General features: G+C 42.6%; 2 protein-coding genes across 2 annotated transcripts; both read left to right on the plus strand.

The window, feature by feature from the left end:
• Nucleotides 1–3653: 3653 nt before the first annotated feature.
• Nucleotides 3654–5150, plus strand: LOC121441105 (DDB1- and CUL4-associated factor 12-like protein 1; the record flags this gene model as incomplete). The annotated part of the gene is made up of 1 exon (XM_041642234.1): nucleotides 3654–5150. A coding segment is annotated over one exon (1497 nt), but the record flags the coding sequence as incomplete, so codon positions are not given.
• A 10022-nt stretch (nucleotides 5151–15172) lies between these two features.
• LOC121441104 (DDB1- and CUL4-associated factor 12-like protein 1) lies at nucleotides 15173–16669 on the plus strand (the record flags this gene model as incomplete). The annotated part of the gene is made up of 1 exon (XM_041642233.1): nucleotides 15173–16669. A coding segment is annotated over one exon (1497 nt), but the record flags the coding sequence as incomplete, so codon positions are not given.
• Between the last annotated feature and the right edge of the window lie 2809 nt (nucleotides 16670–19478).

Genomic DNA, 19478 nt, shown 5'->3' on the forward strand with positions numbered 1-19478 from the left:
TCAACTTTTCTTTGTCTGTTTGTTTTATTATAGATGGGATCTCACTATGTGGGCCTGGCTATTCTGTAATATGCTATGTAGACTAGGCTGATCTTGAATTCACATATCTGCCTGCCTTTAACTCCCTGAATGCTGGGATCAGAAATGTGTGCCACCATAGCCAGCTTTTCCATTGTCAAAAGGTATTACATGGTGCTGGAGTGTTTGCTCAAAATTTAAGAGCACAGGCTGCTCTTCCAGATGTCCTGAGTTTAATTCCCAAAAAATATGTTTGCTCCCAACCACCTATAATGGAATCTGATCTCTTCTGGAATAAAGTCAATAGATCATTCACAAACATAAAATACATAAATAAATGTAAAAGAGAAATGTTTAAAAAATTAAAAAAGAGAATATCTGTGAAATAGTATAACAACATGAAATCCATCGCTTTGCATGATGAATATATGCTAACAATTATAATGTAAACTGTCACATGAACAAAACATCATTGGAACCTTTATTTCAAGCATATTTCAAAATCTATCTAAATAAGGAACCTCAAAATATAACAACTTCTTTGTAGAAGTGCAAATTGCCAAGTATAATGAAAATGTTCAAAGAAGTAGAAAATTCACTAACTATAGTTTTATTTAAAATGCCAGAAGCTACAACTGTAAAGCCATACCAATATGAATCCCTAAAACATGAGCCAGAATGGGAAAAATTTATGGAAAGAAAAAGAGCTATGAGAAACTAAGGAATGCAGAGAATTGGAGAAATATTCTGCTCAAGTAAATATCACGCCAATTGGCTTCGAATACCAAGCAGTCACCCCTGAAACATAAGAAACACTATGCAGACAGATAAAGTTGTAAAGTTGTACTTCTGTATTCAGAAAAATCACACACACACACACACACACACACACACACCTACTTCAGAAGCAACAATTAATGGAAAAAAGAGACCATAAGATTGAAAGCAACGAAGAAGGGATATATGGGAAAGTTTGAAGAAAAGAAAAGGGGGAGAGAGAGAGTATAATTACATTATAATATGAAAATAAAAGAGAAGTTATACCTGCAGTTTTTGACTGGGATTAAATATGCATGATTTAAGAAACTCAAACATAATAGGCTGTTTCTAATTAAATCTTTGAAACTTTGTGAAATATCTTTGAGTTGTGACTGCCTTTCAACTCATAAACTGAAACACCGTTTTAAAATAAAGATAAATGAACAGAAAACCAAATCCTTAAATGGCTACATCACCAAGTATTATGCAATTTTAATGGCACTAAAATATTTAAAATAAATCAGTATTCTTTCAGGGTAAGTGTATTATGTGTACTATAAATTTAAAGTCATATTTTAGAATGTTATTTTATAAATTTATTACATTTAATATTCTTAATAAGATTGTTCCAAGTCACTTGCACCAAAATATCTAGAGAGCCATGTAAGGTGGGGTGCCAACTTGTGAAGTTACTCCTGTCATCTTGATGAACATTAAAATCCAGGAGTTACTCATATACACCACTTGAACCTGTTCACATAGCTTACTTATTTCTGAAATGTTTGTTCATCGCATAGGTAACAATGGAACAAACGGAGTCTCTGTGTTTCCTCCATGAGGCACTATCTATAGTTTCTCACTGAACAGAGCAACCTATTTCACCTTTTCCTTTGCCATAAAAAGGATAACGTAGAAAAGGGTCAGAACTCTGAGACTGGAGCATGTTAGGGAGTACAAAGATGAGACAGATTAACTGAGATGGTGGGAAAGAACAACACATGGCTTGTACATGGAATTTACCCTTGAAGCGAAAGTGCAAAAAGTAGTAGAAATAAAATTAGCAAACTGTTTTGGGGCATTTGGGAGTGGGAACACTATAAAATAGTTCTTTTTTTCTATTCTTAAATGTCTTATTTATTTATTTATTTATTTATTTTTCAGGTTTTTAATTTATTTTCCATTCAAAAAAATTACACTTCCTCAACGTGCCTGTTGGAATGGGAGCTCACCAAATCCAGTTGGACCGGGACTGAAGGAGCATGCGATCAAACCAGACTCTCTGAATTTGTCTGACAATGGGTGCTGACTGAGCAGCCATTGATAAAGGCACTGGGACTAGTTTCTACTGCATGTACTGACTATCTGGGACCCTAGTCTATTTGGACAAAATAGTTCTTAAACTGCATGATTAATCAGAAAAGTGAATTCATGGCTCCCATTCTCAATAAACTACATTTTGTGGAGGGGAAAAAAGATATTTAGAGTCCGTATTATGCAAGAGCGTCTATGGAATGCATCCCTAATTAATTAAAGTCACACTTGACTAAACTACCAAGTATATGTCGGTCATGGGATGTGAGATCTTGAAGCAAAAAGAAATAAAATAAAATAAACGATATAAAATTTTCCTCTCTGACTCCTGAGCTTCTATGAGCTAGAAGACCATAGTTCTTTCCACTGTGTTCACATGCTCATTTTCCTCTGGAATATTCTCTGTCTCCGCATGTCCTTAAAATCATGACCATCCTTCGTATTCCTAACTCAGAGATTCAGTGTTCTCTAAGGCCATGGACCTCTTAAACTAATGATGGGAACTTGTATCCCCAGGTCCTCACTTGCAGTTTTCTACCCCCACTTCCTTAGTTCTCATAGCTAAAAGAGATGATGGTATCTCCAAAATACCCAACTTCACTTCTTCCTAGCCAATTCGCACAATCCACTTGACGTTAAAGACTGTGGTCAGTCATCAAGGCCTGGGCATCATCATAGGCTGGCAGGATGTGAGGCGCAATGTTCTGTCATTTGACACAGTCTGCTCCGATGATTGTGTTGCAGAAGGACAGAACATTTGAGGAGGGGGAAAGTGATTCGTGGAAAATAAATTACCAACAGCAGAAGGGCTGTTAAAAGGAACAGGGACTGCTAGTTTCAAACACTTTTATTTTCTGTCAAGTTCAATATAAGACCTTAGTAAAGACTCCTATGAGCACACTTTTGTGTTCTTCCACAGACAGGAAAGATCACGGCTCTGTCTATCCCATGATTGACGACATATTGGGTTTCAGATTATATTGCAGTAGAGATTTAAAGGATTTTGGCTGCCGAAGAGAAGGTGACTGAGTTTGACTTGTTGGATCCGGAAGGTGCTGGACTACTGGCCCTAGAGTGATGTCTCCCTGTTCCTCCAAGCTCCTTTCTAGCTTTTGTATCGCTTTCCTATCTTCTTGGCTTTACTACTCTACTACCTACCATCCCCTTGTGGCTGGGAACGAGCAACTCCCTATTGCCATGATCTCCCAACCCTTCAACACCTCCCATCACTTCTGCCATTGATAGTCAGCCCATACCGCCCGCCAGCTCTTCCAACACCACCCTCAGAACCTGCCCCTCCTGGCCTGCTGTCCTTATCCTCCAGAGACTTGTTGCTCAAGACCCAGAAGTCCACAAGCTGAGCTGGCTGGAATCTGCTGCTCCCTCTAGCTCCTGCGGCACCGCACCCTCGGCTCTAGCAGCTCAGTCTTGGCTCTTTCCGCCAGACCGCGCAATGCCTGCTGGGTCACGCAGCTTTCGCCTCCATTGCTGCCCAGGAGCTCTGGACTCCAGAGGCTCTCTGAGGCTCGGTTGCCTAGCCTCAGGCTCCCAGCGATTCGCTGTTTCAGGCCAACACCGCGACACTGCCTTCTCCAGCGGCACAGGAGATGCCAAAGCCCGCAGCAGGACCCTCCAACCGCTTGCCAACCACCATGGCCCCTCAGCAAATAGGTAGCAGTACGCTGAAAGCCTCCAAGGAGGGCGCGGGGAGCTCTTCGTCTCCAGTCCCCTCCGTGGTGGCGATGGCTGCAGCCGAAGCAGGCCAAGCCGAGGGGTCGCTGCTGCTGGTCAAGAGGCCACAGCGGCCCATGGCTCGCCATTCCTTGGTGCACTACCTGAAGGGCCGGGCCCTGGGCTACGAGGGCCACCCGAGGCTGGCGGGCTTCGAGGGCGACCTGAGCAGCTACAGGGCCCTCAGGCTGCCGGAGCTGCTGAGGGAGCGCCAGCTGGCACTTGGCCCCCTCAACAAAGTGTTCGCATCGCAGTGGCTAAATGCCAGGCAGGTGGTGTGTGGCACCAAGTGCAACACGCTTTTTGTGGTCGACGTCAAGACCGACCATATCAGGTGCATTCCTCTGATTAGTGACAGGGGGCCCGACCAATTCCGTGGCTCGCCGTCCTGTGGCATTCATGCTGTGGAGCTGAATCCCTCCAAGACCCTCATGGCCACTGGAGGGGAAAACCCCAACAGCCTGGCCGTCTACCAGTTGCCCAAGCTGGACCCCATGTGCCTAGGAGATTGCCAAGGCCACAGGGACTGGATCTTTGCCATAGCTTGGATGAGTGACACTGTGGCTGTGAGTGGTTCCCGCGATGGCACCTTGGCACTCTGGCTGGTGGATCCGAACATGTTCAATAGCAGCATTGCTGGGCACGAGGATGCGGGCCTTCCAGTATATGCTCACATCCGTCCTACAGACATAGAGGCCATCCCTAAAGTCACTACCAATCCTGGTAACCGCAAAGTTCGAGCCCTTGCTTACAGCAACCAAAACCAGGAGCTGGGAGCAGTGTCTCTGGATGGCTACTTCCACCTGTGGAAAGCCAGGAGCTCCCTGTACAGGCTGATGTCCCTAAAGCTGCCCTACTCCAGGGAGAACATGTGTCTCACCTACTGTGATGAGTTGTGCCTCTATGCTGTCGGATCCCAGTGTCATGTTTCATTCCTGGATACTCGCCAAAGCCAGCAGAACATCCGGCCATTCTGCTCCCGAGAAGGAGGCATTGGTGTGCATTCCTTGAGTGTCCACCAGCATATTGTCACCGTGGGAACAGGTCACGGTTCTCTGCTCTTCTATGACATCCGTGCCCAGAAGTTCCTCGAGCAAAGATCTGTAGCCAGTCCAGACATGTTTCCTGTGCCCTCTGGAAGGAAGCTCAAGCTCACCTGTGGCAGCGGCTGGATCAACCAGAATGATTTCTTAGAGAATTACGCTGCTGGTGTAGATTTCCCCAACGCACTCTACACTCACTGCTACAACTGGCCAGAGATGAAGCTCTTCGTGGGTGGGGGCCCACTGGCCTCAGGCCTCCATGGCAACTATGCAGGCCTCTGGAGCTAAGGTTAGCTGAACTCACAGTATGCATTTATCTTTCTGGTCAATCTAACTGAACGCTGCCGTTTTCGTTTTCCACATGCTGTTTTAACTCTGTTTCTCTCTCTTTTTTTCTTTCAGGCAGAGCGGGCCCTGATTAACCGGTGTATTTCTTAGCAGAAAGAGAGGAGAAGACAGATGGAGCTGACAGAAGTCGCTTTGAGAAATTTTCTGCACCTCTCCACCATTCTTTGAACTGTTCATACAAATACTTTCCACTAATTATTAGCTGTGCCGTCTCTGAGTGAGTGATCCATATAGTCTCTATGTGGAAGAAAACCCCTGTTATAATGTTAGACGCTTGTATGTGTTGTGTTATTTTACTATTAGCTGGTTTAAAGACACTGCTTTTAATTTTCATCACGTGTGTGTGATATATGAACAAGATTTTCTCATAAACAGAGTTTAGACATTTCTTCTGGAGCGCTAACCATAGTTTTATTGCATTGTTCCCATTATAACATGCATTCCATGTTGCAGATTGCGTTCTTTTGGAAATATGTCACTCGTGAACTGTGATCATGGTGTATATAGTTCGTATGTTGTTGGTGAAAAACACACTTTTCTGAAAAGTTTATTATGTCATAGAATCTTGTGTATCAGAATCTCAGTTGATGAGGAAGGTTTAGGTATTCAAGTGGTCAAGTATTCTGCTAATTTGAACTTTCAAAATTAATCCAAAAATCGGTATTTTTCTTTCAAGCCTTATCTTAGTTTTATGCTCTGTCTTCTTACTAATCAAAGAATGTACTTGTTTTCACTTCTTGCCTTAGTACAGTCAAGACTTGTGGATATATTTGAATGTTTGTGGTTGGAGTAACTTACACAGAGTTTCAGTGCCATCATTCGATGCAGGGATATTAAGTATAAGTGTAGAATGTATAGGCGAGAGGGCAGAAAACACACTGCTCTAAGGTATAGACTGGATATTTTTGCTGTTGCTATTTTTCCTCACAAATGTTATATTTGAGCATGTATAAACTTTCAAAAATCTGCCTATAATTTAAGTTAAAAGAAAAAAAATGCAAAGAAAGAAAATGAGCCCATCTAGCTCACTGTGAAAGAAACGCCCCTCTTTATAAGCTCCAAATTAATTAGATTTCATTTTGTGAACTTCAAACTTTCTTACTTAAAAGTGGAATATGTGCGTTACCAAAGCCTCTCATTCTGTGCCTCTAAAGGTAATACTATGTGATTGTGACAATGCTGTATGATTTTCCAATAGAGGAGCTGGGGATTAAAAAAGATAGGTCTGAGTGAAGAACTTTGCCATTCACATTAACAGAGGTATTGGGATGCTCTACAGGTGCATTGGACTTGTTCTTAGGTGAGAATACTGAGAATGATAAAGCAGCCAGGCCTTCCTCAAAACTGGCCAGGATAGGTTAGCCCAGGATTGGTATTGAGCCACGTTTCCTTTTCCCTAAACATCTGACATGTATTTTGGATTGGTGTTGACAAACTACATGCTGTTCAGTACCAAACCTAAATTGCTGAAAAGAATTACTTGTGAGTTAGATATACAAAATAGTCAAATTTTTGTTTATAGAGATTATGCAGGTTCATTCCGCAAATTATAGTTTTGCTACACATCTGTGTAGTTCTTTTGCTTGCATGTATGGTTCCAACTCTCTTATAAGTGATTTGAGAGCAGAGATTGTAAACTGCCATCTTTTATTTCTTTATTTGTGTACCAAGGCCAAACAAAGGCAATCAGTTATTATTTACTGATTTTTTTTTGCCAATGGAAACCTGCACTTCAAATTGTAATAAATATTTGCTGTTGCATAGTAAAGAACCTTGCTGGGTGATTCCCTCTCCTGTTTTTCTTTAAAATTTCCCTAATACATTTTCAGGGCATGTTGTAGAACTTCATCCATTCATAAATAAAGTAATATGTGATACTTAGAAGATGAACAAAATTTTACTTTTCATTTATAACTGGACATTAATCCTTTAAAATAAAAATATTGAGATTTGAAGATTTCTTTAAAACGATTGGTTTGTTTTACCAGAAATGTATTTGAAAATTTTAGAATATAGGTTTTTAATTTAGAAATAATTTATATGGGTAATTAACTTGAAAAAAAATTTTCAAACTATAAGCTGCCTATTGTCTTATAAGTAGTAGGGTATTGGGGTGTTCAAGAGAAATAAGTTTGGAAATACAGAAAAGGAATCCTTCCACACTGGATGAGATTTAAAATAAACAATAGAAGGTAAAGATTTAATCTGAATTCTTCTCTGACTTGATTCCTTTTTTTCGTGTAGGGGGGGTTGTTTATTAGGGGAAATGGAATGGTAAAAGGGTGAAAGGTCTGAGTGACCAATTCTGGGGACAGGGGTAGCAGAGGAGAAGAGAGAGTCAGAGGCAGGAGGGGAAAGAGAGAGAGAAAGAGAGAGAGAGAGAGAGAGAGAGAGAGAGAAAGTGAATGTGAACTGAAGATGCTCTATGTGCCTGTAGCTGAGGACATGTCCTGTCAAGATGCTGAGAGCAGGCCAGTACAGATGCATGAATACTAACAGCCTAGCCTGGGACTAGCTCCTAGGCAATCCTTAACCTCAATGTCGGTCTCTACCTCCAGAGTCCATCTTCACTGGGCCAAAGTACCTTTCATCTGAAAGATCTCAAACTGAAGATCAAACTAAAGATCTCCTGACATGAACAGAATTACTGGAATCAACAGCCTAGCTGATCAGGTCAATGTAGGCTTGTCTTCCTACAGATTTCTCAACCCACAGGATCTTCTGAAGCCTGGCAGGCCCTGCGCTAAATAGCAAAAGGCAAATTCAACCTTCTGCAACCACGGAGGACACTGAGGTTGCTCTGGGTGCCAGCCAAGTAAATTCTTTGCCATTTTCTAATCAGTAATTCAAGTAAAGTGTTATCCTTCTCAAAGATCTCTGATGCAGTTTCATTGCTGAGAGGTTTTGTCAGTTTAAAAAAATACAACCCCATCAAACAAATTTCAGCTCAAATTTCTCTCACATGATGCTTTGTATAATCGTGAAAATACTTTTCATTGTGCAAAAATACCTGTCACAGTCATTTAGACATAAATATGCTACTGTTTATGCAATGTATATGTCTAAAACTAGTTCCAGGGAGCCGAATGGAAGGGTCCACCTTAAACAGGTTAAATATACCCCCCTCAATTCCCTGATCCTAATTTATTTTTCTTAATTTAACTTTGTCCTCTGTTCTGCCAATACCTTAACCAGGTGTAAGAGATACCAGACATTTCCATGCCACAAACACCAGACAGGTGCAAAGAGACCAGCTATGCCAGGACGTGGCCAGCACTCAGCCTTCTCAGATTCCCCTGCCCCAAAGATGAAAACCACAAATAAGCAGTCTTGAGAATCTGCTGCCCCAATTTCTTTAACCTTTGGTGCTAATCTCCTGCATTTTGTTATAAAAAAGAGATGGGAATATAATGTTCTGTCTCTTTAAGAGACAAGCCACACTGATTCCCTTCCTTCTTGCAGCCTCTGCCCCATTCTCTCTTCCTGTCCTCTCTCTCGGAGAGGCTGCCAACTTTCTCCCCCTCTCGCTCTCCCTCTTTTACACTCGTTCGTTTCTCTCTCCCCCCCTCTTTCTCTCTCTCTCTCCCCCCTTTCTCCTCTTTTCCTTCCCCTTCATAATCCCCTGAATAAATATTCAACCTCACTTGGTATGACGTACCTATCCATGTCTCTGTCTCTTGCCCACCTGCCACGTGTATCCATACCTGGGGACAGCCACTGCTTGAGGACCAGCAACCTCTGCCTGGGACTGGCTGATCTCAGGATCCTCTGCCTAACACCACATGGCCTGATACCACCGCGTTGGGACCTACAGCATTTCTGCTGCCTACCTGCCTACTGCAACCGGGGATCCTGTAATATTTTTAATTTTTCCATTACACTTATATTATGAATAAACACAAAAGTTTGTAGGTAGACAAACAATCAGAAGATGGATGACATGAATCTAGAAATCAGCTATTTAGAAGAAAAGGAAATAGTAGGAGAGCAAAGGGCAGCATTCTGCCTTATGCTCCGGGAACACGCGAACACTCACCGAGCACACACTGGGCACAGTGGGGCTGGCCTGTCCCAGCTCACTCAGGTTTCCCAGACAAGGAAAAACATGCAGGAAATCTCCTGCTCGGCAGGCTTCTGTAATGCCTCCCATATCCACCAATTCCGGTCCACATAAGCCGTCCCATGATGCATCAGTTTGTAGTCCAGTGATGAGCCCACACCCTCTCAGATCTTCTGCAATTTAGTAAACTTCAGCTTTTGGGACTTGGGCTCTCAAAATAGGTAACCCTGCTTTGCTTATCTCTCCATTATCTCTTTAACAAACAAAACTAGTTAGTTCCTAGGGCCTGTTCTTTATTTGTTTCCCTGGAGATACCTTTGCTAAGCATTTTTTTTTTGTTTGTTTTGAAACCAGGTCTCATTTTGTGGTCGTGGCTCACTGACTTTGAATTAACTCAATAAATACCTGCCTGCCCCTGCCTTCTGAGTACCAGGATTAAAGGCATGGGCCACAACACTGAGACAGGATTTTCTAGGCACAGCTTACTCAGCTCAATTGGTACAATGTTAACTCAACCACAGATAGTTTAAGCAAACGGTCTTGGTTATGTTCTGAGTCTCTTTATTCACACACATTTAAAATTGATTAATTGGTCAAAGAATCCTTTTCCTTTCAACCAACCGTTAACCCAAAAAAACAAAAAAAGCAAATATCAAAAAAAAAAAAAGGAAAAAAAACCCTCATATCTTGACTGTCTTACAAAGAAAGACAGTGGGCCAGGTCTGGTGCAGACTACAGGCTGCAGACCCTGGGTCTACGTGGGTGAACTGACAGATTTGTGGCCCAGATGCCACTCACATAAAGCAGAGACAGGCAGGACCAGAAGTTCAAGTCTGATTCCAAGGAGGCAGGCAGGTCAGAGCTGTGAAGTCTTAGGTTTTCTCATACTTGATCCAGTTAATACTGATAAGGTCTGTGGGTAACAAGAGCAGGGGAAAAACGACCGTGTCCCAAGGAAAGGAGCAGAGGAGGCTGGCAGTGCAGGAATTGACATCCAAGGAAGGGTCCCCATCAAGGCAAGTGTGCTTGGAGGGTCTCCGCCCGTTTCAGGCACTCAGCTGCCTTCTTCTTCACACCATCCTGACAGGCAGTGGACAGGTTACTTCAAAGAGCAGAAGGTCCAGTCCCTTCAAAATCCCTGGCCAGAATGTGCCTCCCCCTGCCCTAGTATTTCCCAATTTATAGGTGTATTAAAAAGAGAAAGAAAATTCTGTCCAAGGTCTCTGTGAGAAAAGGAGGCTCCTGAGCCTTCTTTGTTTCCTTAAAATACATTGTAGATGTGTGAGGTCAGTGTGGAGGTCAGTGGTCAACCTCAGATGTAGTATCCCCCTTCCATCATGACTGTTCTCTGCTACACATGCCTGGCTCACCAGTCCTGTTTCTGTCTCTGCCCAACATTGCCATAGGAACACTTGGTCCCTGAGCATGCTGCAGCATACCTCTGTGTGGGTTCTGGGCACTCTAATTCAGTCCCTCATGCTGACACGACAAGCACTTTACACACCGAGCTATCTTCCCTTCTGTCCCCGTCTTCTTTACTGCCATACTCACTGAGACACCCTGGAAAAGGATGAGCACCCTATCTTGTTAGTCTTGAGCGCAGCGCCATAGGCACCGGCCATCCCTTTCTGCAGCGCTTGAGTGATGAGCTCTGTGGCCTAGATCAGATAAGCTGGGGCAGGTTCTCCATCTTCAGCCTCTCTCTTCTCCTGTCCTCCTGGCTCCCAGGATTCCTGGTTCAGCCATTTGGACTCTACCTCCATGGCTGCTAGCTCACTGGTTTGGGTGGGACTGGTGCCTGTGCTTTCTTTAATAAAGCAGGAGGATTCAAGCCAGACTGGCCTTCTTTCCCCGGGTCCAGCCCAAGCTTAGTTTGTTCATTAGTTTACCAAACTGCCCCCACTGGAGAGGACCAGAACCTGGAAATACAAAATTCACTTGCATAGGGAAATCAGTGTTGTGCTGTTTGCTTGATTCGGCTGAGGAACTTTTTGGAAAGGCTTGGTTTATCATTTCCGTTGCATACACAAGCAAGCACAGGCATTGTTGTGTTGTTGGTGCACAAGTTTTGGGAAGGTTTTTTTTTTCACCCTACATGGATTCTGTGATGGAACTCAAGTTGCCAGGCTCACGAGACAAGTGCTTTCAACTCTTGAGCCATCTTACTGACACATGGCCTTGAACTTCTGGTCATTCTGACTCTGTCTGTCTAGTGCGAGCATACAGCCATGTGCAACTTCAACTTTTCTTTGTCTGTTTGTTTTATTAAAGATGGGATCTCACTATGTGGGCCTGGCTATTCTGTAATATGCTATGTAGACTAGGCTGATCTTGAATTCACATATCTGCCTGCCTTTAACTCCCTGAATGCTGGGATCAGAAATGTGTGCCACCATAGCCAGCTTTTCCATTGTCAAAAGGTATTACATGGTGCTGGAGTGTTTGCTCAAAATTTAAGAGCACAGGCTGCTCTTCCAGATGTCCTGAGTTTAATTCCCAAAAAATATGTTTGCTCCCAACCACCTATAATGGAATCTGATCTCTTCTGGAATAAAGTCAATAGATCATTCACAAACATAAAATACATAAATAAATGTAAAAGAGAAATGTTTAAAAAATTAAAAAAGAGAATATCTGTGAAATAGTATAACAACATGAAATCCATCGCTTTGCATGATGAATATATGCTAACAATTATAATGTAAACTGTCACATGAACAAAACATCATTGGAACCTTTATTTCAAGCATATTTCAAAATCTATCTAAATAAGGAACCTCAAAATATAACAACTTCTTTGTAGAAGTGCAAATTGCCAAGTATAATGAAAATGTTCAAAGAAGTAGAAAATTCACTAACTATAGTTTTATTTAAAATGCCAGAAGCTACAACTGTAAAGCCATACCAATATGAATCCCTAAAACATGAGCCAGAATGGGAAAAATTTATGGAAAGAAAAAGAGCTATGAGAAACTAAGGAATGCAGAGAATTGGAGAAATATTCTGCTCAAGTAAATATCACGCCAATTGGCTTCGAATACCAAGCAGTCACCCCTGAAACATAAGAAACACTATGCAGACAGATAAAGTTGTAAAGTTGTACTTCTGCATTCAGAAAAATCACACACACACACACACACACACACACACACACACACCTACTTCAGAAGCAACAATTAATGGAAAAAAAGAGACCATAAGATTGAAAGCAACGAAGAAGGGATATATGGGAAAGTTTGAAGAAAAGAAAAGGGGGAGAGAGAGAGTATAATTACATTATAATATGAAAATAAAAGAGAAGTTATACCTGCAGTTTTTGACTGGGATAAATATGCATGATTTAAGAAACTCAAACATAATAGGCTGTTTCTAATTAAATCTTTGAAACTTTGTGAAATATCTTTGAGTTGTGACTGCCTTTCAACTCATAAACTGAAACACCGTTTTAAAATAAAGATAAATGAACAGAAAACCAAATCCTTAAATGGCTACATCACCAAGTATTATGCAATTTTAATGGCACTAAAATATTTAAAATAAATCAGTATTCTTTCAGGGTAAGTGTATTATGTGTACTATAAATTTAAAGTCATATTTTAGAATGTTATTTTATAAATTTATTACATTTAATATTCTTAATAAGATTGTTCCAAGTCACTTGCACCAAAATATCTAGAGAGCCATGTAAGGTGGGGTGCCAACTTGTGAAGTTACTCCTGTCATCTTGATGAACATTAAAATCCAGGAGTTACTCATATACACCACTTGAACCTGTTCACATAGCTTACTTATTTCTGAAATGTTTGTTCATCGCATAGGTAACAATGGAACAAACGGAGTCTCTGTGTTTCCTCCATGAGGCACTATCTATAGTTTCTCACTGAACAGAGCAACCTATTTCACCTTTTCCTTTGCCATAAAAAGGATAACGTAGAAAAGGGTCAGAACTCTGAGACTGGAGCATGTTAGGGAGTACAAAGATGAGACAGATTAACTGAGATGGTGGGAAAGAACAACACATGGCTTGTACATGGAATTTACCCTTGAAGCGAAAGTGCAAAAAGTAGTAGAAATAAAATTAGCAAACTGTTTTGGGGCATTTGGGAGTGGGAACACTATAAAATAGTTCTTTTTTTCTATTCTCAAATGTCTTATTTATTTATTTATTTATTTATTTATTTTTCAGGTTTTCTAATTTATTTTCCATTCAAAGAAATTACACTTCCTCAACGTGCCTGTTCGAATGGGAGCTCACCAAATCCAGTTGGACCGGGACTGAAGGAGCATGCGATCAAACCAGACTCTCTGAATTTGTCTGACAATGGGTGCTGACTGAGCAGCCATTGATAAAGGCACTGGGACTAGTTTCTACTGCATGTACTGGCTATCTGGGACCCTAGTCTATTTGGACAAAATAGTTCTTAAACTGCATGATTAATCAGAAAAGTGAATTCATGGCTCCCATTCTCACTAAACTACATTTTGTGGAGGGGAAAAAAGATATTTAGAGTCCATATTATGCAAGAGCGTCTATGGAATGCATCCCTAATTAATTAAAGTCACACTTGACTAAACTACTAAGTATATGTCGGTCATGGGATGTGAGATCTTGAAGCAAAAAGAAATAAAATAAAATAAACGATATAAAATTTTCCTCTCTGACTCCTGAGCTTCTATGAGCTAGAAGACCATAGTTCTTTCCACTGTGTTCACATGCTCATTTTCCTCTGGAATATTCTCTGTCTCCGCATGTCCTTAAAATCATGACCATCCTTCGTTTTCCTAACTCAGAGATTCAGTGTTCTCTAAGGCCATGGACCTCTTAAACTAATGATGGGAACTTGTATCCCCAGGTCCTCACTTGCAGTTTTCTACCCCCACTTCCTTAGTTCTCATAGCTAAAAGAGATGATGGTATCTCCAAAATACCCAACTTCACTTCTTCCTAGCCAATTCGCACAATCCACTTGACGTTAAAGACTGTGGTCAGTCATCAAGGCCTGGGCATCATCATAGGCTGGCAGGATGTGAGGCGCAATGTTCTGTCATTTGACACAGTCTGCTCCGATGATTGTGTTGCAGAAGGACAGAACATTTGAGGAGGGGGAAAGTGATTCGTGGAAAATAAATTACCAACAGCAGAAGGGCTGTTAAAAGGAACAGGGACTGCTAGTTTCAAACACTTTTATTTTCTGTCAAGTTCAATATAAGACCTTAGTAAAGACTCCTATGAGCACACTTTTGTGTTCTTCCACAGACAGGAAAGATCACGGCTCTGTCTATCCCATGATTGACGACATATTGGGTTTCAGATTATATTGCAGTAGAGATTTAAAGGATTTTGGCTGCCGAAGAGAAGGTGACTGAGTTTGACTTGTTGGATCCGGAAGGTGCTGGACTACTGGCCCTAGAGTGATGTCTCCCTGTTCCTCCAAGCTCCTTTCTAGCTTTTGTATCGCTTTCCTATCTTCTTGGCTTTACTACTCTACTACCTACCATCCCCTTGTGGCTGGGAACGAGCAACTCCCTATTGCCATGATCTCCCAACCCTTCAACACCTCCCATCACTTCTGCCATTGATAGTCAGCCCATACCGCCCGCCAGCTCTTCCAACACCACCCTCAGAACCTGCCCCTCCTGGCCTGCTGTCCTTATCCTCCAGAGACTTGTTGCTCAAGACCCAGAAGTCCACAAGCTGAGCTGGCTGGAATCTGCTGCTCCCTCTAGCTCCTGCGGCACCGCACCCTCGGCTCTAGCAGCTCAGTCTTGGCTCTTTCCGCCAGACCGCGCAATGCCTGCTGGGTCACGCAGCTTTCGCCTCCATTGCTGCCCAGGAGCTCTGGACTCCAGAGGCTCTCTGAGGCTCGGTTGCCTAGCCTCAGGCTCCCAGCGATTCGCTGTTTCAGGCCAACACCGCGACACTGCCTTCTCCAGCGGCACAGGAGATGCCAAAGCCCGCAGCAGGACCCTCCAACCGCTTGCCAACCACCATGGCCCCTCAGCAAATAGGTAGCAGTACGCTGAAAGCCTCCAAGGAGGGCGCGGGGAGCTCTTCGTCTCCAGTCCCCTCCGTGGTGGCGATGGCTGCAGCCGAAGCAGGCCAAGCCGAGGGGTCGCTGCTGCTGGTCAAGAGGCCACAGCGGCCCATGGCTCGCCATTCCTTGGTGCACTACCTGAAGGGCCGGGCCCTGGGCTACGAGGGCCACCCGAGGCTGGCGGGCTTCGAGGGCGACCTGAGCAGCTACAGGGCCCTCAGGCTGCCGGAGCTGCTGAGGGAGCGCCAGCTGGCACTTGGCCCCCTCAACAAAGTGTTCGCATCGCAGTGGCTAAATGCCAGGCAGGTGGTGTGTGGCACCAAGTGCAACACGCTTTTTGTGGTCGACGTCAAGACCGACCATATCAGGTGCATTCCTCTGATTAGTGACAGGGGGCCCGACCAATTCCGTGGCTCGCCGTCCTGTGGCATTCATGCTGTGGAGCTGAATCCCTCCAAGACCCTCATGGCCACTGGAGGGGAAAACCCCAACAGCCTGGCCGTCTACCAGTTGCCCAAGCTGGACCCCATGTGCCTAGGAGATTGCCAAGGCCACAGGGACTGGATCTTTGCCATAGCTTGGATGAGTGACACTGTGGCTGTGAGTGGTTCCCGCGATGGCACCTTGGCACTCTGGCTGGTGGATCCGAACATGTTCAATAGCAGCATTGCTGGGCACGAGGATGCGGGCCTTCCAGTATATGCTCACATCCGTCCTACAGACATAGAGGCCATCCCTAAAGTCACTACCAATCCTGGTAACCGCAAAGTTCGAGCCCTTGCTTACAGCAACCAAAACCAGGAGCTGGGAGCAGTGTCTCTGGATGGCTACTTCCACCTGTGGAAAGCCAGGAGCTCCCTGTACAGGCTGATGTCCCTAAAGCTGCCCTACTCCAGGGAGAACATGTGTCTCACCTACTGTGATGAGTTGTGCCTCTATGCTGTCGGATCCCAGTGTCATGTTTCATTCCTGGATACTCGCCAAAGCCAGCAGAACATCCGGCCATTCTGCTCCCGAGAAGGAGGCATTGGTGTGCATTCCTTGAGTGTCCACCAGCATATTGTCACCGTGGGAACAGGTCACGGTTCTCTGCTCTTCTATGACATCCGTGCCCAGAAGTTCCTCGAGCAAAGATCTGTAGCCAGTCCAGACATGTTTCCTGTGCCCTCTGGAAGGAAGCTCAAGCTCACCTGTGGCAGCGGCTGGATCAACCAGAATGATTTCTTAGAGAATTACGCTGCTGGTGTAGATTTCCCCAACGCACTCTACACTCACTGCTACAACTGGCCAGAGATGAAGCTCTTCGTGGGTGGGGGCCCACTGGCCTCAGGCCTCCATGGCAACTATGCAGGCCTCTGGAGCTAAGGTTAGCTGAACTCACAGTATGCATTTATCTTTCTGGTCAATCTAACTGAACGCTGCCGTTTTCGTTTTCCACATGCTGTTTTAACTCTGTTTCTCTCTCTTTTTTTCTTTCAGGCAGAGCGGGCCCTGATTAACCGGTGTATTTCTTAGCAGAAAGAGAGGAGAAGACAGATGGAGCTGACAGAAGTCGCTTTGAGAAATTTTCTGCACCTCTCCACCATTCTTTGAACTGTTCATACAAATACTTTCCACTAATTATTAGCTGTGCCGTCTCTGAGTGAGTGATCCATATAGTCTCTATGTGGAAGAAAACCCCTGTTATAATGTTAGACGCTTGTATGTGTTGTGTTATTTTACTATTAGCTGGTTTAAAGACACTGCTTTTAATTTTCATCACGTGTGTGTGATATATGAACAAGATTTTCTCATAAACAGAGTTTAGACATTTCTTCTGGAGCGCTAACCATAGTTTTATTGCATTGTTCCCATTATAACATGCATTCCATGTTGCAGATTGCGTTCTTTTGGAAATATGTCACTCGTGAACTGTGATCATGGTGTATATAGTTCGTATGTTGTTGGTGAAAAACACACTTTTCTGAAAAGTTTATTATGTCATAGAATCTTGTGTATCAGAATCTCAGTTGATGAGGAAGGTTTAGGTATTCAAGTGGTCAAGTATTCTGCTAATTTGAACTTTCAAAATTAATCCAAAAATCGGTATTTTTCTTTCAAGCCTTATCTTAGTTTTATGCTCTGTCTTCTTACTAATCAAAGAATGTACTTGTTTTCACTTCTTGCCTTAGTACAGTCAAGACTTGTGGATATATTTGAATGTTTGTGGTTGGAGTAACTTACACAGAGTTTCAGTGCCATCATTCGATGCAGGGATATTAAGTATAAGTGTAGAATGTATAGGCGAGAGGGCAGAAAACACACTGCTCTAAGGTATAGACTGGATATTTTTGCTGTTGCTATTTTTCCTCACAAATGTTATATTTGAGCATGTATAAACTTTCAAAAATCTGCCTATAATTTAAGTTAAAAGAAAAAAAATGCAAAGAAAGAAAATGAGCCCATCTAGCTCACTGTGAAAGAAACGCCCCTCTTTATAAGCTCCAAATTAATTAGATTTCATTTTGTGAACTTCAAACTTTCTTACTTAAAAGTGGAATATGTGCGTTACCAAAGCCTCTCATTCTGTGCCTCTAAAGGTAATACTATGTGATTGTGACAATGCTGTATGATTTTCCAATAGAGGAGCTGGGGATTAAAAAAGATAGGTCTGAGTGAAGAACTTTGCCATTCACATTAACAGAGGTAGTGGGATGCTCTACAGGTGCATTGGACTTGTTCTTAGGTGAGAATACTGAGAATGATAAAGCAGCCAGGCCTTCCTCAAAACTGGCCAGGATAGGTTAGCCCAGGATTGGTATTGAGCCACGTTTCCTTTTCCCTAAACATCTGACATGTATTTTGGATTGGTGTTGACAAACTACATGCTGTTCAGTACCAAACCTAAATTGCTGAAAAGAATTACTTGTGAGTTAGATATACAAAATAGTCAAATTTTTGTTTATAGAGATTATGCAGGTTCATTCCGCAAATTATAGTTTTGCTACACATCTGTGTAGTTCTTTTGCTTGCATGTATGGTTCCAACTCTCTTATAAGTGATTTGAGAGCAGAGATTGTAAACTGCCATCTTTTATTTCTTTATTTGTGTACCAAGGCCAAACAAAGGCAATCAGTTATTATTTACTGATTTTTTTTTGCCAATGGAAACCTGCACTTCAAATTGTAATAAATATTTGCTGTTGCATAGTAAAGAACCTTGCTGGGTGATTCCCTCTCCTGTTTTTCTTTAAAATTTCCCTAATACATTTTCAGGGCATGTTGTAGAACTTCATCCATTCATAAATAAAGTAATATGTGATACTTAGAAGATGAACAAAATTTTACTTTTCATTTATAACTGGACATTAATCCTTTAAAATAAAAATATTGAGATTTGAAGATTTCTTTAAAACGATTGGTTTGTTTTACCAGAAATGTATTTGAAAATTTTAGAATATAGGTTTTTAATTTAGAAATAATTTATATGGGTAATTAACTTGAAAAAAAATTTTCAAACTATAAGCTGCCTATTGTCTTATAAGTAGTAGGGTATTGGGGTGTTCAAGAGAAATAAGTTTGGAAATACAGAAAAGGAATCCTTCCACACTGGATGAGATTTAAAATAAACAATAGAAGGTAAAGATTTAATCTGAATTCTTCTCTGACTTGATTCCTTTTTTTCGTGTAGGGGGGGTTGTTTATTAGGGGAAATGGAATGGTAAAAGGGTGAAAGGTCTGAGTGACCAATTCTGGGGACAGGGGTAGCAGAGGAGAAGAGAGAGTCAGAGGCAGGAGGGGAAAGAGAGAGAGAAAGAGAGAGAGAGAGAGAGAGAGAGAGAGAGAAAGTGAATGTGAACTGAAGATGCTCTATGTGCCTGTAGCTGAGGACATGTCCTGTCAAGATGCTGAGAGCAGGCCAGTACAGATGCATGAATACTAACAGCCTAGCCTGGGACTAGCTCCTAGGCAATCCTTAACCTCAATGTCGGTCTCTACCTCCAGAGTCCATCTTCACTGGGCCAAAGTACCTTTCCTCTGAAAGATCTCAAACTGAAGATCAAACTGAAGATCTCCTGACATGAACAGAATTACTGGAATCAACAGCCTAGCTGATCAGGTCAATGTAGGCTTGTCTTCCTACAGATTTCTCAACCCACAGGATCTTCTGAAGCCTGGCAGGCCCTGCGCTAAAT

The sequence above is a fragment of the Microtus oregoni genome, unplaced genomic scaffold, assembly GCF_018167655.1.
Source record: "Microtus oregoni isolate MIOR12 unplaced genomic scaffold, Mior012 000073F_ref0000255, whole genome shotgun sequence".
In the NCBI taxonomy this organism is placed as follows: Eukaryota; Metazoa; Chordata; class Mammalia; order Rodentia; family Cricetidae; genus Microtus; species Microtus oregoni.